Source organism: Lipotes vexillifer, unplaced genomic scaffold (assembly GCF_000442215.2).
Source record: "Lipotes vexillifer unplaced genomic scaffold, Lipotes_vexillifer_v1.1 scaffold391, whole genome shotgun sequence".
In the NCBI taxonomy this organism is placed as follows: domain Eukaryota; kingdom Metazoa; phylum Chordata; class Mammalia; order Artiodactyla; family Lipotidae; genus Lipotes; species Lipotes vexillifer.
Window position 1 is genome coordinate 253,610 of NW_006786248.1, and position 23,143 is coordinate 276,752.

The 23,143-nt window shown below is 39.5% G+C and overlaps 1 protein-coding gene across 3 annotated transcripts in view; it reads left to right on the plus strand.

Moving 5' to 3' along the window:
- GABRB3 (gamma-aminobutyric acid type A receptor subunit beta3) overlaps positions 1-22,383 on the plus strand; it is a 225,224-nt gene extending 202,841 nt beyond the window's left edge. For 2 of the 3 annotated variants that reach the window (XM_007458429.1, XM_007458428.1), the window contains exons 7-9: positions 6,852-7,004; positions 12,871-13,115; positions 21,438-22,383. In XM_007458429.1, coding sequence (XP_007458491.1) covers positions 6,852-7,004; positions 12,871-13,115; positions 21,438-21,779 — 740 coding nt within the window. In that variant the 3' untranslated portion in view covers positions 21,780-22,383. Of the gene's footprint in view, positions 1-6,851; positions 7,005-12,870; positions 13,116-15,749; positions 15,770-21,437 lie in introns of all 3 variants that reach the window. The other variant, XM_007458430.1, reaches the window with a different exon arrangement.
- The last annotated feature ends 760 nt before the right edge of the window (positions 22,384-23,143 follow it).

Sequence of the window (23,143 nt, forward strand, 5' to 3'; positions counted from 1 at the left end):
CCTTGAGCATCTCTGCCAATTATCCTTTTCCTTTGAAAAAGTTCGAGTCACAGTCTGACTGTATCATTCCTCTATCAATTGTCATATGTTATTACTCTCACTCTCTTATATATCTGGCATTCATTTAAAATCTTCTGAATTAATTCATTTGTTCATAACCATATGTTCAGGATTCCCACAAAATACCAAAACCTCAATTACAGATTCTGCTTGAAAGTCAAACAGAGAAGAGAAAAAAGAAATCTTTCATTAGATTCGTGGTATATCATTGACTATTTGAATCCACTGGATTTCTTGGAAAGTCCTGAATCTATTACCAATATTCCTTCTTGATTCAGAGCTATATTTTTTAAGGAAAGAGTTTATAAAGTGAATACTCAGATCATTCTTTAGCACCTACAGTCTATAGAATTAAGCCAAACCTGAAAACATGCATGGAGAAGTCTTTCCAAGAAGGAAAAGGGAGACCAGATTAAAGAAAAATAATGAAAGAAGGGAGCGGCTTGCTGTCACCTAGATGTGAGATTACCTGATGTTTCATTTCTGCTTTAACCCTACAAATAAAGTATGTTTTTACTGCAGTTCACAGATTTCTACTTTAAAGTGTGATCTAGTTCTCTATGACTCATTAGTGGTTTATGGTTGAATTTCTGGAAATACTGAAAATGTATTTTTAAAAATAAGTGCAAGTTGAGATTAGTCTTTGAAATCTTTTGACTGAAACCTGAAAAGATATTGTCCTTCTATACAAGGTTTGGGAATCGTGTAAGAAATTTTTACTGAACTTAGCTTTTAAACCTGTTCTAGATAGGCAAGCCATAATTATTTAAATGTTGGGGTTTGAAAACGTCTTTCAAAAAAACTTAGCAAAGCAAATATTATATCATTATTTTCTGCTTACTGAAATTAAGCCAGTGACTCAAGCAGAATCTCAATAAAGGAAATATTTTCATTCTTTTGTCTAATTTCTACTTAGTTAAACATAATAAATATACATGTGTTGCTGAAGTACTTGGGATGTACCAGAAATATCAGGTTGAATGACCTTAAAGCAAACAGATCTCAATTCATTAAGAAATATGTGAAAATTTTATGTAAATTGTCAAACAGCAGTCGGTGGACCTTCTAAAAGAATGTAATTAATTAAAACAAGACACTCCTAGGAAGGTTTAGAATTTTTCTCATGCTTTATTTTTAATACAAAGACTTATAGATTTTTATGACTTTAAGGATAATTTCTATAACTTTTCTGTATGTGTACATACAGAAAAATATTTAAAATATAAATATAGTACTAACTGAATTATATGAAAATCGTGTAAAAAAGGAAAATCAGGTCAAAAAATAGAATGCTGTGGGCACTCCCAAGATACACACTATGACCCCTCCTAATTTCTTTATATCCCTCCTTCTCAAAGGAAACCACTACCTTGTTACAGTATAGTTAATTTTGTATTTTTGAATTTTATTGAATGGGATAGTAGAGTTTAAATTATTTTGTGACTACCTTCTTTAATTGAACATTATGTTTGTGAAATCCATCAGTATCGCTATGGTTCATTTATTTTCCTTGCTATACTACTGTGTAAATACACCACAATTTATTTTTCCAGTGTACTGAAGGTGGAGATTTATGAGTAATGCCACTGTGAACATTCTTGTACTTGTTTTTTTGTGAATAAATGCTCACATAAATGTTGAGAATATGCTTAAAAGTGTAATTGTGAATGTTCAAGCTTAATGATTATACCAACCTGTTTTCCAAAGTGGTTTTACTAACTTACATTCATAGCAGTAATGCCTGAGTGTTCCTTTCGCCCCACAACGACCTTGCTAATATTTCACATGGAAGTCACCTGTCGGGTGTTGGGTGATGTCTTGTGGTTTTAACTTCCATTCCTCTGAGTGCTAGTGGGACTGAGCACCTTTCCCTAATGGCTCTTTGGAGATCCTCTTTTGTGAATTACCTATGCAAGTCTTTTTTTGTGAATTTCCTGTCAATAATTTATTGGAGTTATTTATAAATTCTGGATGCAAACTTATACAGGTTATAATGTGTTACAAAAATGTACTTTTTACATTGAGACCTACAGTCCACCTGGAATTCATTTTTTGGTGAAAGGTGTGAAAGTTTCATTATTTTCCACAGCATCATTGCGCTTGCAGCAACACCTTTCTCATAAATTGTTTGTATGTGCATGGATCTGTTTTTGGACTTTGTATTCTGTGCCATGGGTTTATTTATCCATCTTTGTACACTTCCCTCACTGTGTGGATTACTGTAGCTTTTAAGTAGAGCAGATCCTTCCCTTTCTTTTTATTTACTATTGATGATTATTTTTGGCCCTTTACATTTCCATAAAACTTTTATAATCAGATCATTAATTTTCATTTAAAAAATGGTTTGGCTTTTTATTGGGAATGTATTAGTTAATTTAGTGAAAAGTGACCTTGTTATAATTCTTTCAATCTGTATATATTTTATCTCTCATTTTGGTCTTGTTTAATTTGTCTCAATAACAGAGTTTTCTGTGTAGAAAACTTGTACATCTTTGTTAAACTTTTCTATATGTTTGATATTTTCTGATGTTATTATAGATGGTAAAATTTTCTTAACATAATTTCTTATTTGTTGCTGGTATATAAGAACACAATGATTTTGTATTGAACAACCTTGCTAAAGTTTTATTACTTCTATTAATTTATCTGAGATGGTATTTTTACCTATTCCTGAGCACTGGAGGGGCCTTTGTACATTTGGATTCCATATTTCCTCATTCTAACTTATATATGATATTGTCATTATGTATTATAATTTTATATATATTTTAAACCCTGTACCATATTATTATTGTTATTAGATGCAGGAAATTTTCACTTTCACTATAATTATAAATAATCTTCTCTTCTTTGTTATTCATTCTTTCCTTTACCACCAAGTCTATCTGTGAATGTTTCCTTATGCCTAAAGAAGAATATTTTTTAAATATTTTCTTTAGTATGAGTCTCCTGGTCAAATTTCTTCTAGGGTTTTTTTTTTTTTAAAAAGAAACCTGTGTATGACTTTATATCATATTTATTCTTATAGGATAAATTTGCTGGTTACAGAAAGATAGGCTGGTATTTTTTCTTTTTCCATTTGAAGATATGACTTCATTTTCCCTGGTGTCCATCTAACAGAGCTACACAACAACTCTATGTGTTCTTGAAGATGCACACCAAATGGCAAAAGTCTTTGCCTAGAAGAATGGGTCTTGACACCTCTGAAGGTTCTTGTGTTTATTAACATTCTGAGGTCTCTGTCTCATGGTATCTTGAAAGGCTTTTCTTCATTTGGCCCTGGTGGATCTTTTACCTTGAAGGCTCTTCTGCTTCTCTGCCTGTAAAGACTCTTATTCAACCAGTAGTATCTCAGTTTAGATACCATGAAACCTTTCTTAAACTTGTGCCCTAGAATATCCAGTGTAGCCCTTACCTCCGGTTTACAGAGGCCAGTTCTGTATGAGTCTCTCTGACAGATTAGGAGCTAGTTGAGAGCATAGACTATCCTCTTATTCATCTTTGTTGTTTCCTCCACTAACATTCCCACCTGTGGGATTAGGAGATTGGGATTGGGGGGGTGGCACATGGTGAATGCCTAAAAATTTTGTTGATTTGAAGGTATATTTCACATTTAAGAAATAGAATGTATTTACTAAAAGAATACATAAGAAAATAGTATATTTTCTTAATTCTATGATCTGTGTTAATGAGTACCTTGATGATACATAATTTTGAAATCTGAGTAATATTCCCTTTCTCAGGGTCACTAATGACCTTCCAAGTGTTTTACTATGCAATTGTATCATTGGTTCCCATGTTGCCTGGGGCAAGTATTCTCAAAAGAGTATCAGTTGTACTTCATTGCATAAGTATCAATATTTGCCTTGTAGGGAACAGAAACAGTTTCCCTAAAGAAGATGCATTTTGGAAAGTTAAGAAAGTTGACTCAGAAAATGGAAAGTTGGGGAATATGGTAGATTGCATTATCATTCAAAAAATATTTGTTGCACTTCCCTGGGAGAGGACTGAACTGTCCTACTCCAGGGACATAAAGATTGACAGTGAGACTTGCTCTGGACAATGAAATGTGATGGGAAGTATGTGTGGCACTTCTTCCACAGTGTCCAGCTGTCTTCCAGATAGAGGAAGCTAAGTGGCTCTGGAGCACAAGAAAGAAAAAAAAACTTTGTTGTAAAGCTACTGAGATTTGAGGGGTCTTTTGCTACTACAACATGAGCCAGTCTATCCTGATGGAATCAAACAGCATTCCAAGTAGAGTGGATATAGTGACAAATATTTGGAGCATAGAACAGCAAATGACAAGTAAAGGCATAAGATTGCCATGAAACTGCAAACTAAGATCTGATCTTGAAGTTACTTCAGTAAAAATGTGGAAGTTGTGGGCTTCCCTGGTGGGGAAGTACATGGAATATAGTACATGGAATGTACTATAAAACAACAGAGTGTATCAAATCTATGTCAGTAGAAGCTTTATGTCTTAGAGGTGTTGGAAAACTTGGTTAGTTGTTTGTGGAACAAAAACCAACATGCATGTTCACTTCATATCAACTTGCCAACCCTCAAAATAGGTTTGTGGTTAGCTCTCTATTGTGAACTTATCTAAACCTAAAAACAGGTTTTAAAAATCACAGGGAAAAAAATAAAATGGATAGACTCAACCACATACAAAAACTTGTTTTTATATGTCCCCCACTTTACCCTATTCAGGTTTTTAAACAAATAACTGGGAAGATGCTTACAGAGGATACAAGCAAGTATTGGTATTAAAAGAACTTTAATGAATAGGTAAAAGCAGTAAGAGGAACAAAAAATAGGAAAGAAGATGAATGAATAGTATAATTAGATTATTTATAAAGTTAAAATCAAGGGAAAAACAAACATTTAGGAAGTGATCAATTAAAGAAAGTGATTGAAAGGACAAATTTTCCCAAGAAAATTAACAAAAGTTATTTTTAAGAAATATTATGGGGCTTCCCTGGTGGCACAGTGGTTGAGAGTCCGCCTGCCGATGCAGGGGACATGGGTTCGTGCCCTGGTCTGGGAAGATCCCACATGCCGCGGAGCGGCTAGGCCCGTGAGCCATGGTCGCTGAGCCTACAAAATGATAGGCACTTCTATAAAGTACTCATAGTGGCATGTATGCTTATGTGGTTCTTTTGCAAAGTAATTTGGGAATATGTATCAAAAGCCTTCAACCTTGGCTTAGCAATTCCTCTTTTGGCACATTCATCCTAAGGCAGTAAGTTTAAACGTAATGAAAGGACTCTACTCAAAGGTATCCCTAAGAATATTACTTATGTTTTGTAAAAATGGAAGTACCCTAAATTTATCGCATTCAGGAAAATGTATTTATAAACTATAGAATACATATATATGTATTTGATGGAAAATTAGGAGAACTTTAAAATTGTATTTATAATTTGTAATAAGGATGAAAATGTTTATGCTATGGTGACAATACAATATATGCATTTGATCAGAGTTATATAAAAGAAACTATACACACACAGGCACATAAAAGATTGGAGGAAATTTCCAGATTGTCAGCTTTTAAATGCTGGGTCCATTAGGCGATTTCTTTTCTCCTTTATATAATTTGGCTGAAAATGTGGTTGATGCTAAAGTAGGAGCCTAGAGGTTAAAGTCTTTCATCTACTACGTAGAAGAAACAGTCATATGAATGAATCAGACTGGAAAAGGCATAGAATATAGGGACAAAACCAGAAAGGGATGTGGAGTAAAGTCAGGAAAATGCACATACTTTGAGGCAGGAGGAGAACAGGAGCCTGTCAGGCTTGAAGTAGGAGGAAGACAAGAAAAGTGAGGCCTCCTGAAGCTTTGGGTGGAAGAATTTCAGGAACAGAGCACCACCCATCAGTGAAGGCAGGAGGGGAGGAGGCAAGGAAGTTGATGATTAGAGAAGGTTGACCTTCCAGCAACCTCAGTTGAGTCCAGAAAATTAAGAGCTGAGAAGTTTGAAACTGATAAAGTGGGCTGTTGAAATGGACAGGAGGAAATGGAAGCCACACTTGCCTTGCTCCAAGAAAAACAAAATCAAACAGAAAAGGCAAATATATAGCTATAGGTGGCATAAGCAGTGGGCTTTTTTCTCTGCACTGGCAGTGGTGGTGGGGTTCAAGGCTGTCTAAGTGGGATGTGCACATCAGGAGGTTAGCACTGGGATTCAAATACAGGAAAGCAGACTGGGTGCTTCTCCTCAGCTCTCCTTGATGCCTTTCCTGTGGTTGGAGCAGAGCATCTCAGAGTATACTCCTGCCCTCTGTGCCTCTCCAGCTCTCGGGTGGGGGTCCCTGAGCTATCCCAGGTGTTCCAGGGTCAGTGCCTCAAACATCTGTGCACTGTTGCTCTAGATGGACTGACAGGGGATGACTGATAAAAACCATTTTGCTCAGTAAAGCCTTGAGCCAAATCTCCCCTATCTACAATGGAGACAAAGGGGACCATTAGTTGAAAACTAAATGAGATATTTGGCACTATTCTGTGTTCTAAGCTAAAGGCTTCCCCCAAAGTTTTCTCAGGGACAGTTCTCAGCTGAGTATTTAACCTTAGAAGAGTATCCTCGTCATGACCTCATACATAGACTGAAAATCACTCCTCTCCCAAGTTCTTGATGGGTACCATTAGGCGCACGGAGGCAGATTGCATGGTTGTGGACCACCCCTCCGTTCTGGACTTTTCATATGCATGCTGTTGACCCCTGGAAGTCAAAGCAAACTCTTTGCCTGCTGTGTCTGATCTCCAGTGTAACTCCTGTCTGTTTACCATAGGTGCCTACCCTCGGCTCTCACTGAGCTTTCGGTTGAAGAGAAACATTGGATACTTCATTCTCCAGACCTACATGCCCTCTATCCTAATTACAATTCTCTCATGGGTGTCCTTCTGGATCAATTATGATGCATCTGCGGCTAGAGTTGCCCTTGGTATGTGCTATTTTTAAATGATACCTAAAATGTAAAGTCACCATATCATTACAGTATTAAGGGAGTACAAAGACTATAGTTCAACTACAATTTTTTGACATCATGACACCAGTCTTGCCCATATAGTCACTTTTTATCGTGAAACACTAATTTCATGCATGATTCTCTTGATGTGTTAATTCAATTATAAGGCTCAAATGTGAATTTTCATGCCTATGAAAGGGAAAATATGCTTGCCGAATATTTGCATAATAAAACTATTTTTGACACTAATTTTAAAGCAAGGATTAACATCTCCTGTTCAAAATTATTCTATGGCCCAGAAAGAAGACTTGATTAATTGTGTGCATTCTTTTTTAAGTCAGAAAAACAGTCAAATGTTATACCATATAATTGGAATTACACAAATTAATGAGCATTAAAATGTGTTATTAAATTCTGAGTGGTTCCCCAGAACTCTAGTGATCTCTTCTGGCCATTGGTCAGTTGACAACTGGATTATTAGCTGATGTACAATATACATTATACGTTCCAGTATGATTTCTAATATTTTTTAATTATTAAGGGAAGGCTTATATTTTCAGAAACATTATTTTCTATTGAACTAATTATTATGAAACTGCATGGACAAAATAATTATTTAAATACATTTTAGGTAAGTACTGAGCTTTTAGAGCTGAAGAGCAGTTGTCCAGTTAATCCCTTTGGGTAGGGTTGAATTTAATTCCTGGGAGTGAAGTCATCAATAATACCTTTCAAAATTGATGGGAAAGAATTACAACACATCTGCTGGTAAGCCTGCAGAGAAGCATAAGAATTCAGGGACCTGGTTGTCCCTTTTTCTTACTTTTTCTATTTACCATCTCTTCCCAGGAATATAAGTTGCTTAGCATCATGCTTCCAGGAGAATGTGTGTACATGTGCGTAAGTGGACGTCTGGTTTAGACGCAAAGACAGGTGACTCGCACTGATTCAAGATTAGATTTCTTTTCTCATGAAATAACATTTAACAGTGACTTATTTTTTTCTAATGAAATAACATTTAACAGTGACTTAAGAAACTTAGGTAGTTATCTCTAAAGTATTAGGTGAATGTAAAAACACTTTGAGCAGAATAAGGTTCAAAAAATCAGAAGCGCTGTTAATCTATTTCTAATGGGCTTGGTAAAGGAAAAATCTCTCGAAAAAACCTTCAGGATTTTTTACCACCTGCAGAGGTTACCCTGTAACATCAGTCCTTTCTGTAGGTTTTGCCTTTTTTGTTATGTTACTAGATTGCTCTGTTAAACTATTTTCTCTTCTCACCTGGAAAATTCACAGCTAAAATGAATTTGCTAGGGCAGATCCAAATTTTGTGGAGCTGCTAGCTTATACAACTTCAGGAGCTCTCTTTAAGAAAAAGAATATAAAATACATAAATACAGAATTTCCAGAACCCCTCCCGAGCCTGTAAGAGGCCTGTATTAGAGAAGATCAGAAGCTGAAGCTTCCTGAGCTTCCAGGGAATCTGCCTCAGAGAATCTTTTATTTTTGAGGTAATTAGAGAAATATGAGTACTAAAGAAGCAGAATTATCTGGCATCATCAGAAGAGAGGTGTACTGAAAATGCAAATTTCTCAATTTTCTGGATGATCCAAATTCTATAGCTCCTAAATTGTAAACATCATCTTCCACAATATTAAATAGATAATCTATCTGGAGTGGATTAGAGTCAACATAGCCTCATTACAGCATATGAAAGTAGATTCCACCTTTTCCTGTCAACTCAGTATTGTTACTATAAACCTCAATCATGCTTCTGGGATGTTTTCATGTTCAAGAAAACATGAACATGCTTCATGCTTCATGTTTTGCTGGGACAGAGGAGTGGTCTGTCCAGACTGGCTAAGGCATTACCACTGGAGGTGTGCAGGTTCTGATGGATATCAGAAGTCTGGGAGGCAGAATTGAAGGCATTTGCCAGTGTTGGGGTGGACCTGAGGCCTGGAGGTCGAGAAGGCAGCTGGGATCTCCAGGCTGCGGTATCTGGCCAGATTGATGTCCAGCAGGTCCTGCTCTCAGCATGGGACCCCAGTCCTCTCACTCCTTGTCTCCCAGCTTCTGCGTAAGACATGGTCTCTGAGCCTGGGCCTGCAGGACTTGGGAAGTGACAGCACGGCAACTCCAATTGGTTAAGGAAAAGTGTATCATTGGGTAATGAACCCTAAATAACAGCAACAACAACAGCAATCATTAAGGCTGAAACTTACCAAATACTCAGGTTCTAAGTTCTGTGCAAGGTCGTTGGAAAGTGGTTACCTGATCCATGGTGCAGAAGATCCATAGCATGATAGGCAGGGTTATCGTTCCCATTTTACAGAGAAGGGAGTGAGGTGCAGAGAAGCTACATAACTGGTGCAAAGTCAGATAATATTAAGTGTCAGAAGAAAGATTTTAATCCAGTTTGTCTGACTTCAGGGCCCTTAACCACTACACGTGATTTCTACAGTGTCAATAGACAATACATAGAAGGGTTCTTTGGTCTATTACATTGTAAAAATGATGGATTTTTTTAAAAGCTCAGCAAGAATTATTATTAACCATTCTTATTAAGGAATCTCTCAGAACCTTTAAGATGCTAATGTGCTCAGTGCCTCTTGGAGAGGATATGGCCGTGGTTTGGGGGGCTTTGATTGGAGAACTCCCCCTCCCCCAGCTCACTTCATGTGTCTTGTCATGAACTACACCCTTTGAAATGTTTAGAGTGCTGTTTGCCTTCATCCTGAATGGTTGCACAGTGGTGAGTTCTCCCCACTTCTAAATGAGGTCTGAGAGGTGCAGGTCTGCACAGAAGGGTGCTCAGTGAAGACCTCCTTGGCATGTCCCTCCAGCTCAGGGCACTGTTAGACCTGGAATTGTCAGGGGTTGTCTCTACTAAGAAGGGAAACTCTGGTTCTTCACCCAGTTGTGCTGCACAGATGCTCTGTGTGCTTCAGGATCTTATGCTTCTTCTGCCCAGGGTCTGACCCCCACATCCGTTGAACTGTTAGTGTTAGAAGCTGCCAGACTACAAAGTTGGGAGCTGTAATTACATGGTCATCCTCAAAAATCCTGAAGTCCACTTATCAGTGAATAATAGTATTGGTCCTTCTGAAAGTGAAAATTTACACTAAAATAATTTAAGCCACATTATTTAGGTCACAAAGAAGAAAAATTAAATATCTTTTGATTAAATGATATAAATTATATTTTTATTTCACAACCTTCTTTATAAATGCAGTTTTTCAAGCATATTTCCTTAATATAAATGAGAAATAATTTGAGGCTAATAGTTAGCAAGACAACAGCTTGGTAAATGTATGAAGAACACAGAAGGCACCACTCAGTCTCCCATTCTGCCATTGGATGGGGTCCCCTTTAGAGATCAGAAGTTCAAAGAGAGGCTGCCGGATCTGGGTCTCCTGCCAAGAAACTGGAGGCTACCAGAAAATGTATTTTTCTGTGATGCTGTTAATGATAACATCTGTTGTTGCGAGTGTTAACAATGCCAGTTACCGTTATCCCATCACCATGGTGTTTAGACTTCACAACACATTTAGACAACAGTTGTGGACCTATCAAGCTCATTCAGGTCCTGCTGCTGGTACGTGGTGGAGCAGGGCTTTTGGCCTGGGCCATGTGGTTCTACTATCCAGGCCGTGAACCACTGCATCCACCACTCTCCACAGTTATCTTGATAGAAAGGAAAATGATACAAAGAATTAGAGAATGCATGGCCTTTCAAGCTAAGACATCATGTGATCCCAAGCTGGAAAGCCAGGGAACACTCACCACAAAACCTTACTCTTAAGGGACTCCTTGAGCTGGTGCTGATGGGCCTGAAGCCAGCGTCCTTGCCCATTTTCCTCGCCTTTGCCAGGCTGAGTTCTCGTTGACATGTGCTGGCCGTCCCTGTTTTGTGTTACTTTAGCCCATTTTCTGGGGACATGTACTGAGGTCTATGTTATACACATCCACCCAGAATAATCAACTGGAGAGCCGAAGCAACGACTAAAGCAGAGCACTTTCCAAAGTCCATTTGGAAAGAAAAAAATAAGTTGTGGCAACAACATTACAAAATTTTTGAATAATAGTGAGAACAGCTAATTTTGTAGCATCTGCATGGTGTTTTTGCACTTCTTTGTAAACTATAATTATCCCATTGCCATTTTCAAATTTTAAAAGTCCCCAGGTACACCTGAATTTTATGTTAAAGGTGAGTCTTAAAATATCCTGACATCTTTGACTTCCATATATTCATCGTCAGCTCTTGTTTGCAGTCAGACATGAAAATAGGTTTTCTGCTCCTCGCTTCCCTCATCTCCTGCTAACAGCAGCTCAGTATGTGTGGGATGGAAGCCTGGGCTCTCTTCCCTCTTCTCCAGGTGGTCACTAGTGAGGGGAGCCCTACACTCTGGCACTCATCCAAGGATGGGATGGGAGTCCAGAGGGCATCAGACTAAAATGCTTAACAAACCCAGCCCCTTCCCTGGAGAGTTGAGTGGGGGTCCAGTGGGGTCAGAGAAGTGGTCTGGTGGGACCATGTGTCTGAGTGGTCAGCCTCTTGGGCTTGCACCGCCTGCTGGTCTAGGGGACATCATTGGTTTTCTGGGTTACTATGGCTGAAGGACCATGGCTAAAGCTCTCACCTTGCAAGTCTCCTTGAGAGAAGTCCTTATGTGGCAATGACCCTCTCCTTTGGGTCCTGGAAGACACATGAGTAATCACATTCCATGGTACCAGTCAAATGGATAGAAAAGAGTTGGCTTTTTGGAGCTGCCTTACTTTTTTGAGACTTCTTAATATTTCAAAAGTACTGTCTCAAAGAGATCAAGTCAGCTGCAGTAATGCCCGTGCCACTGAGAAGTGAGTGATACAGTTCATTCCCACACATGTAGCTTCATTCAGCTCAGCAGCTCTGGTCATGTCACGAGCCAATGGGTCCCCTGCTCTCTGTGGCTTCAAATTATCCCATATGGAATCTTTGTACACCAAGAACATGCCCACTGCTATGGGAGAATTACAAAATATGGTCCTTACATGTTTTTAGAGACTAAACTTAGCTCCCTTAGGGAAAAATGGTATTATTCACCTGATACTATCTAAAGAATTCAAAATAATGACATTTAACAAAAAAAACAAAAAACAAAAAACAGAGATCTGGCCACTTGCCCCAGAGCATGGTAAGATCCTATACTTTGGGTAAAATCATTAGCCCTTGCCCACAGCCAACATGTGCTGCACAGCTTATTAGCCTCTTTCTTAGCTGGGGTGGGAAGTTGCTATGTGAGGTAATCTGTTCTGTGGAGCTACACTCGAACATTCCCTCTCTTTGAGCTCAGGACTGGTTCCCGTCCTTAGCAGTTTTAAGTCATTGCCTCATTCCCCTTGCTTTAAGGCCTTGTGGTAAGAATCATTTTCTTCACTAGTAGCCACACATGGCCTTACTAGATTCCCCAGATTCATTCTTCTTCCCAGAAGCTTCTCACCCAGACACTTGGTGTTTTATGATAAACTCCGGGTTTATTTTCATTTCTTACAGCTTTCATGCAGGGCAGCCTCTGCCTTGTCCCCAACCCCTCTCCATCCACCTCCGTCCATGGGCCAGGTGCAGTGGGAGGTGCCTCCCAGGTGGCGCAGGGAGGGAAGAGATGTTAACTCCCCAGCCTGAGGTGTGACCTGCCGCCCAAACTGTGTGTTCTATATTCTGTTGTGTTTCGATCACCCAACAATATTCAACCGTGATTTTCAACTACTTCACACTGTTTAAGAAAATAAAGCAGGAAAGTGAAAAGTGAGGAACTGAACGGTGGACCTGCAGCCTCTCATGCTCCCGTTTCTTTTACAGGGATCACCACCGTGCTGACCATGACGACCATCAACACACATCTTCGGGAGACGTTGCCCAAAATCCCCTATGTCAAAGCCATTGACATGTACCTCATGGGCTGCTTTGTCTTTGTTTTTCTGGCCCTTCTGGAGTATGCCTTTGTCAACTACATTTTCTTTGGAAGAGGCCCTCAAAGGCAGAAGAAGCTTGCGGAAAAGACCGCCAAGGCAAAGAATGACCGTTCAAAGGGTGACAGCAACCGGGTAGGCCTCTCGGCCTCGGCCGCCCCCACTCTGCCTTTCCCAGACCCGCAGACCCCGCGGCATCACGGCCTTTGAGTAGGAGTGATGCAGGCTTCTTGATTGTAGCCTGAAAGGTGGCGTCTGCAAGTCACTGAGTTTTATAGAAAAGCAAAATGGGTGCAGAAGTTGGAGAAGCCAAAAGCTTGCCAGTTTCCTGTGAAAAGAAAAGGAAAGATATAGGGATGAATGGATCTCTGGGGTGTGGGGCCCAAACTTGACAGTCAAAAGCATTTTCAACAATGTTGCAGTTTTCCTTCAGTGGTCAAATTACAAATGTGATAGCCAGCGTGCTGTTGTTCTTTGCATGGTGTGGACAGCCCCCTCTCTCATCTGCCCTGGTTCAGGGTCCCTAGTGCAGGGCAGGAGCAGTGCACTGTCCCAGGGCTCTCGTGCATCTGCCCTGGGCCAGCCCTGCTGGCTGTGTTCTGCAAAATGCCAGGCAAGCAGCCCAGGACAGCAGCAGCCAATCAGGGAGCTGCTCTAGGACCCGTGGGCTCTGAACCCAGAGAGAGGGCACCAATCAGGTCCCTCTCCAGCCCTCCTCATCTCACGCTTACATCCTTCCAATTACAAACTTTGCAGTTAGATGTCATTTCGGTTTATTTTTTAAATAAAAGCAATATGTTATTGCAATTATAAATACTATTTTAGTGAAAGCACATTGTCATTTCTATAAAATTTTTATCTTTATCCTTTTACCTCTTGCATCCCTTCAAGTCCTCAAAAATATACCTCCACCCGTTTACATACTGGGCTTGTTCCTATATTTCTTCACTTTTAAATTCTTCTTACTAAACATACTTATTTCTCAAGCTCGTGAGGTTTCCTTGTTCTTTCTGGTACTCTTGGTGCATTGCCGGCCCAAGCCTCTCCCGGGGTGCAGAAGCTCCCTGGAGGAGTGCTGTGCCCATGGCCCACCAGTGGCCCAGAATAGGTCCCCGGATGTTCATGAATGAGTGAAGGTAAATGGCTGTAAATGGCTCCTATCCTTTCAGCAACACATAAATAGACTTGGTCTGAGAAACTAGGATCTGTGAATAAAATCAGGCTTCCACAGGCAACATGACCCTAAATTTCTTACTGGAAAGTATACTTAGCACCATACTGGTGTGTTTCTAAATTAGTCCACATCCTATTATGCATACACAGTATACTTTGGTAATACTGTTTCCAAGGAAACTAGAATTCATCACATCATTATTTTTTCCATTACACAGACACGCAGACACATACAATGCTGTTTTTCCAAATTCCCTCATAATTTAAACAGATTTAAAGTTTATTTCCTTTCTTCTAAATGACACTCTTTAGAAAGGTTAAATTGTTGTGCTACAGAAATACCTTTTTGAGTGTGAAGCTTAAAATTTAAAACAAAGGAAACAAAATCCCCCAAATCTCTAAATCCACAGACGAAATTAAGCAGAATGTAGAAATAATATAAATCAGATGCAGAGGAAAATTCATGAGTCCATTTTTACTGTTTGCTTTTCTGAAAATTTGTTTCTGTTTTCCCAGCAGTTTTCTTAAAGCCTTTGCATGTTCATATTTTTAAAAATCTGTAATTGTAGACATCAGCTCAGACATACAAATGCATGTATGCTAGTTTTAAATGCATATTTGATGCTCTTAAAGGTAAGCATTAAAAGCTGTTGCTGACTAGATGGCAAACAGGCACATGAAAAGATGCTCAACATCACTAATTATTAGAGAAACACAAATCAAAACTATGAGTTATCACCTCATACTGGTCAGAATGGCCATCATCAAAAAATCTACAAACAACAAATGCTGGAGAGGGTGTGGAGAAAAGGGAACCCTCCTACACTGTTAGTGGGAATGTAAATTGGTACAGCCACTATGATGAACAGTATGGAGGTTCCTTAAGAAACCAAAAATAGAGTTACCATATGATTCTGCAATCCCACTCCTGGTCATATATTTGGAAAAGATGAAAACTCTAATTCGAAAAGATACATGCACCCAAGTGTTCATAGCAGCTATATTCACAATGGCCAAAACATGAAAACAACCCAAGTGCCCGTCGACAGATGAATGGATAAAAATGTGGTACATATATACAATGCAGTATTACTCAGTCTTAAAAAAGAATGAAATAATGCCATTTGCAGCAACATGGATGGACCCAAGAGTATCATACTAAGTGAAGTAAATCAAACAGATAAAGACAAATATATCATTTATATGTGGAATTTAAAAAAAAAAAAAAAAGATGATAAAGTGATCTTATTTCCAAAACAGAAATAGACTCACAAACATAGAAAAGAAACGTATGGATACCAAAGGGGAGAATGGAGGGAGGGATAAATCGGGAATTTGGGATTAACAAATATAAACTAATATATGTAAAATAAATAAGCCACCAGGACCCTGTATAGCACAGGGAACTATATTCAATAGCTTGTAATAACATATAATGGAAAAGAGTGTATTTATATACATATATATGTGTGTATATATATATATATATACAACTGAATCACTTCGCTATATAACTGAAACATTGTAAATCAACTATACTTCAATTTAAAAATATCGTTGCTGACCACACCTAAGAATTTAGTGATAATTTTAAAGTAGAAATGCACCTCCCAAAAGTTCATATCACATGATCCGAATGAATTAAAAGAAAGTAAAGAATAAAAAATTTAATGCAAAACAGAAATGGCACTATGCACAGGCCAACAGTTTCAAGAGTTCTTTGTAATTATAATTATTCACACATTCATTTTCAGTGATATCTCTTGGGATTGTTTATCAGTGTGGCCAGCAATGGCCTCAAGGAGCCCCTCTGTCATAGTTGGGAGCCAAGAGGCTCGGGGGCTGAAGCTTTTCTTGGACTGATGGACACTGGGTGACAGCCAGGACTTGTACTGTCATTGTCTTTGCTTGTGTCCTGTAAGAGATCTCAGGGTGGTGTCCTCAGGGGCTCTGCAGGCCACCAACGTGACCATGACGCTATTGAACCTAATGTCAGACCATGAGTAGATTTTCCTTAAATTTAGTGATTGAACTCTATTTTAACTTAGTGGCAGTGTTCACATAGTCACTTAGTTTGTCCTCAGACCAGTGGTGCAATGAAAATCCTGACCTTAATTTATTTGTGCTTAACCTCTGTTTGTTCCTGAGTTGTTTCTATACCCAAGAGTTAGTCTTTGGTTGTAATGCATGTATTATGGTTACAAGCCTTGTGATATTTTGCAAGTTGACCAAATGGTATTTGAATTTCATGAAGTGGCAGAAAGTTTTGCCAAGGAATCAGAGCTGCAGGCTTGACATCATTCCTCTTACTAAAGAGCAAGATTTCATTTTTCACATGATAAATATTTCCTTATTTTCCTGAAACTAGAGTATTTTACTCATTTTGAAGATTGAAGGTTAGTAGAGAATGAGATGTCAACAGTGTGCCAATCTGGTGACAGATTCTTGGAAAAAATGAAAATCCCTCTAGGATACATTCCACATGAGATGTTTTTCATCTCTGAATATTTCTGCCTGTCCAGGTTATGAAGTGGGAAGAAAAACTACATTGAAATCAATGAATCTAATTATAGTAGATATGAGACAAACTCCTCAAAATAAGTAGTATTCATGAAATGCTTCAGAAATTACAAGTCATCACTGTCATTCTATACAGGACATTTTTACAATCCCATCTGTTTTGAGAGTTAAATTCTAGATGATAGGAAAAGATTAGCATCTCTTCTGGAAATATTTGTTTAAAATGTTTGGTTTCTAAGATTTAAAAGATTTTAGTAACCCTTTAATTCTTGCAGAAAAAAATACCTTCTAGTAGTTTCAGTGTAAATTTTCTACACACTGGTTCACGTTTAAATGAAAACTATGCAAGTGTAAACCTATGTCAAAAGCAGCCAAACTAATTTACTCTAAGCTCTTATTAATTCCATGTATATGTTCAAGTTCCTTTTGACATGGTTGTTCCATTGTAGCTGTTCACCCCACTCTGAAATGGAGCAATGCAACCATATTGGTTCTCAAACAGCTTTGAGGCAGCCACAGGTGTCAGAGCACCCTGGCACCCCAACTTTGTAAACATTGACAACATCAGGTTCAGCTTCCCTCAGGGTGGGTTTCCTTCACTGGAATCCAAGAGTGCAGACTTAGACCCACCCTCCAAAGTTCTTTTCCAAATGCACAAAACTGGCCACAAGTGATAAGGGAAGACAGGATACTGATTCGTACAGATTTGTCATTAAATCTTGAAAAATCAACTCAACATCCAGTTGACCTTACTTCTTATGTTTTTTTCACTCTCCCTGTGGGCTTCCTGAAATCACCATACACCTTATTATCTCTTTGCCTTTGATTCCCTCTTCCCAGAATCCCTCTCTTATTTGTCCACATCTTCCCCTCCTTCAAGACCTAACCCAGATGCTCTTCTCTATGATGTTTTCCTGATTTTGTCTACCACTTGTTCCCATCCTGCCTCTGACAATCCCCACTCCAAGCAGGTGGTCTTGTCCCTGTTCTTCTAACCTCCAGGGCACATACTCTGTGCTTCGGAGATAGATAGCAGGTCACATTTCATGTGGCCACTGTGCCTTCTGTCCTAGACAGCATCCCATTCTTTGCATCTACCAAAAGGTGCACACTGGGGCTGGATGTGGTAAGTGCTCAGGGAATGTGTGTCCATGAATGAGTAGTGTTTGTCATCTGTTTGGTTCCACTGAAGCCACGTGTTTTCTCACTCTTCTAGTGGGAAGGGGGGGAAGGTTCATAAATGTACCTTTTTTTTTTCTAATTAGAACTATATCTTAAAAAAAAAATTTTATTGACGTATAGTTGATTTACAGTATCGTGTAAGTTTCAGGTATACTGTACAGTGATTCAGTTATACATGCAAATATGAATGTATACATACATAAGAATCTTTTCCAGATTCTTTTCCCTTATAGGTTATTACTTCACGCTACTATGTATAAAATACATAAACATTCCTTTAAAGCCAGGTGAAATTCTGCGTCATTAGAACCATCAAAGTTCTACCTAATAAACGTATCACAGAATACTCCTTTCCTTCTTTAATATTAGACATTCCTTTATTGGTATTTTGTTCTACAAAGTCATTCATCATAATCCCCTAGATTTTGATAAAAGGAGATTTGCATATGGCATTTTTGATAACTAGAAAAGAGATGGAATTGTTGGCATGTATTTTAAAATGTGCTTTAAGGGCAATAGGCAGTACCTTCTAAAATGCATTTGCTGATTATTTGAAGCTCTCACCTGCTCCACCCCTTGAGGGCAAGGACCTTCTCTTACTCCTCCGTGCATTTCAGTAAAGGCCAGCTAATCTGCCCATCACCCTCACCTCCTTGTTGCCTTAGGGCCAACTGCCCACAACTTCCGAAGCAGGTCCAGATCATCCCCTTCTTAGGGAAGGTGATGACTTCCGGTGGCCCCAGCACACCCCCAGTTCCTAGGTGGTTTCTACAGAGGACATGCTACTGCCCAGTCCCTTGCTGCCCTTTCCTTTGCTGTCTCCTCCTGTTTCAGCCATACCTTCATTTACCTGTTGGGCTGCTCCTCCCACATGACTCAGCTCCAAACCACCGGATGGATGCCTCATTGATCCCCCAAACAGGAAAATAGACTTTTTTGTTGTAAGGATTTTACTGCCAATCATTCCAGGGAGAGATGATGAAAAGAACAGATACAGAACACAAGTCCTTACAAAGGTCTACTATTCCTGGTACTTTCGAGATACAAACCCCATTAGAATTTTAACCTCCATTTTAGAATAAAAAAATAATAAAACTTTAATTTTCTTCTGGCAGTGCTCTGCTCCTTCCCCAAGAATTGGTCTCCATGAAAAGCCTTCTCCCTAATACGAATGGTATTATCTTGGTCTATTCGTGTCTCCCGGCACCCCCAGGTGGGCTGTCTTCCATTCTCAGGAGACCGTAGACCACAGTCCATCCCACCTTGGCCCTTCTCACTCATCACGCAGGAACACTGAGCCCAACCCAGGCTAACATGGGCCAGCTGCTGCACCCTGAGTCCACATTGCGAGTATTTCTTCAGGGAGCTCAGGAAGGGCCAGGAGGCTGGGTGGGAGCAGGGTGATGAGTAACTCTCTCTCCACTCCTTTCCCACCTTCTTAACTGCAGAGATGCAGAAATGACCAGGTGGTGGTGAAGCATCGCTGAGTGTCCTGCGTGGTCTAGAGGAAATGCTGGGATGGGTTTCAGTGGCTGGCAGGGAGCAGTTACCACCTCCTGGCATTTTGCTCCCAGACTGCCCTCAAGGAAGAGAGACCAGTGTGGTGCACACCAACTAGGGTCTGTCTCTTCACTTTCTCCCTTTAAATCCATCTTTTATTCTTTATTCTGCCTCTTAAGTTGGGTTTCAGAAATGTGTCACTATTTCACTTAGAAATCACTTTTATTTCTCATTACCTAAAGGGTAAAGGTGAAATTCCTTTAATGGCTTGACTCTCATCTGCTTCCCATTCACCACCAGGTTTTCTTTCCTGTAATAAGGTGATAGGTAGATGATGACAGGGATGAGAATGACAGTCGCCTCTGTCTCCAGCTGAGCATGGGCCAGGAGTTGAGCGTGTGCATCCATTCTCTCCAGGACTTGAGCCCCACTCAACTAGTTTGCCCTTCTCAAAATACTTCAGCCACTCTTCAAGGCTTTGTCTGTATGTTTTTCTGGCTTTTTGCCTGAGAAATTTCTACTCATTCTTGAGACCCAGTTCAAATTCATCACCCCTCTGAAATCTTCCCTTTTCTGTCCTGTAGTAGTTTTGATTACAGCCACACAAACTTAACACTTAAAACAACACTCAAATGTTATCCCACAGTTGGGTCAGTCAGAAGTCTGGGTATAGTGGGGCCAGCTCAGTGGGTACCATGGTTCCTTGTGGTTGTAGGACTGAGGTCCCTGTTGCCTTGCTGGCCCTTGGCCAGGGCCCATCTTTTCTCCTAGAGGCTGCCCCTTTCTTCTCAGGCCTTCCCTGAAGTTCTCTCAATCAAAGGTGAATCCAGTCCTCACTCTTCAAATTCTTCTGGCTTTCAATTTCTGCCACATCTTTCAGACGTTCTCTTCTGCTTCAAGCTGGAGAAAGTTCTCTGCTTTTAAGGTCTCATGTGATTAGATTGGGCCCACTTGGATAATCTAGGCTACTCTATCTATTTTAAGGTCCATGACCTTAATTATGTTTGCAAAGTCCCTTTTGCATAACATACTCAAAGGTCTGAGGAGAAAGGGGTGATATCCTGATGACCACACCTTTCCTTCCCCAAGCGTAATTGAATGGTATTCTCAAACCATGGCGGGGCGGTGGGGGGCACCTCTGAGTCTTTTTTGGTGCCTTTGTGCAAGAGCCTGAGTGGCCCCAGGATGTTGAGAGCCCTTCCTGTGTCTAGACAACCTTGGTGTCTGGGGCTATCCTACCTGCAGTCCAAGCACCACTCAGAGATCTGCACGGGCCCCTACTCTTCGTGTTGGGAGTCTTCTCTCCCAACCTCACCTCCTGTACATCTACCTTAAGGCCTAGCCTCAGGCATGCTCCATGAAAGTTTAGTGGCAGACCAATAAGTAAAATGGACCATTGGCGTCATCATGAAAGGTCTGAAGCTGTCTTTAGCACAGAATAAAATGTTATTTTAAAGTTTGGCTCCGATGTAAGAAAGAACTTTAGCCTATCTTAAATATAGCTCTTAAAAAGGAGGTCACCTGCCAGGAGCAGAATTGAGTGAGGAGATCGTATTTGGGTGGGGGTCTTTATCTAATCCACCAAGGTCATTAGGTGTGTCCATTCATCACAGTACTTGCTTGTTTCTTCAGGGTAATTTGGATATTTTTGTACCATCAGAAAAGGAGACAAATCACCTTCCAAAGAAGAATGGGAGAGTATAGTTTCTATCCAGTATATAGTTGTGAAAAATGGTTATAATACCTGTTAACATCTTGAAAGACATTTGTACTTTAATCTTGTCTTCAATAAGGACTTGTACCCATAATGTGGAATTTCAGTTTGAAAAGGGCCCCCTTATTTTATCTAATTTTCTACATGAGAATTTTTAAATCAAGGAAATCAAAACTCTAATCTGCAGTTAAGCCCACAAAATGACACTTTCCACTAAAATAGAGTGCTGGCTTTGACAGATGTGCAATTTCTCATACTATATGTGACATGGCTGCATGACGTAAGTCTGTTCTGGGTTTGTATGTAGAAATTAGGTTTATTGGCATGCTATGCTAGCTGTCTAACAATGTGTGTTTTCTTCCAATTAGGTGGATGCTCATGGAAATATTCTGTTAACATCACTAGAGGTTCACAATGAAATGAATGAGGTCACAGGTGGCATTGGTGATACCAGGAATTCAGCAATATCCTTTGACAACTCAGGAATCCAGTACAGGAAACAGAGCATGCCTCGGGAAGGGCATGGGCGACACATGGGGGACAGAAGCATCCCGCACAAGAAGACCCATCTACGGAGGAGGTCTTCACAGCTCAAAATTAAAATCCCTGATCTAACCGATGTGAATGCCATAGACAGATGGTCCCGGATCGTGTTTCCATTCACTTTTTCTCTTTTCAACTTAGTTTACTGGCTGTACTATGTTAACTGAGTGACTGTACTTGATTTTTCAAAGACTTCATTTAACACTGAGTGAAATATTACTCTGCCTGTCAAGTTTTTATACCTGTACACACACAGACACACACACAGACACACACACAGACACACACATATATACATAGCAATTGTATATATATGTGAACTTTCTCAGCATATATATAAAATACACGTGTATATGAGGATGTATGTGTATATGTTTATACACACAGGTGTAAGTACCCATGTGTATGTCAAACAAATACACATACATATATACATTTTGCAGCTATGGACAATTTAACACAGGATGCATATTAAAGAAAGTCATAGTTTTTTCTTTTTTAATTGAAAGGGACAAGCTTCGTCTAAATATTATGCCTTGAGAATGAGGGCGCGAAACACAATATCATCCCAAAATGTGTCTTTTACTATCATTAGTTAGATGTTTTAGTTTAAAAATCAGGAAGAAACTTAGTTATTCTTCGAAAACTCATACAGTGGTATTGCTAGTTTAAAACCAGTCACACTTCATACCCTCTCTTTCAGTTTATTAAGTGAAGGTTTTTCGGCTTTCTTGGCAATGGGATTTGTTTTCGTGGGGCAGACTTTTTCTGTATGGTTCCGTGGGTGGGGTGAGCCTCTGGTATATGCTCACCTGTTTCTTAAACATAGGTAGAGCCCACATTGATGTCTGCATGTCCATCTTTTGAAAGCCCATCGGGGATGGATGGCATCTCATTGTAAGTACTCTGCTGTACAGTGTATTTCTCTGCTCACTTGGAGTGGATCCAGCTTCCGCATCATGTGGGACACGGCAGCACATTTTGGCAAAGTTGAGTTGACATTTCAATCAGTGAACACGTGCTTTACATCTCTTATGGATTTCTAGGCCTGGTATCTAATGGAAAGCTTAGACGTCTCAGGTTATTTGTTACTTTAAGGTAAAACCATCTAGGGTGAATTTCCCCCTTGTCTTTAAGTTATCAATCACTCATAACATTGTATGTTAATATCAAATATATTTGCATAATATGCATATATATGCATATTTACCAAGATTTTCTTTCTTACTCTTGCTATCATGGCAGCATGTGATGTCATATTTTCTTTCTGTGATGTAACTACTTTCTGTTCTCTAGAATTAAGATCGAAACGAAAAACATTTCTGTTCAATTTCAGAAACCAAGAAACATCCTCATGCCTTTATTTCTATATCTGACATATTTCACAAGCACATCCAACTACTCCTAGTGTAACTAGGATGCTGCAGGAACACGACCAGTCCACACCATGCATCACCAAGGGACCCATGACCGTTCTCTTGAGGCAAAGGAGAGCAACATGACAGCAAACACAGTCATTTTTGGTTTCTTC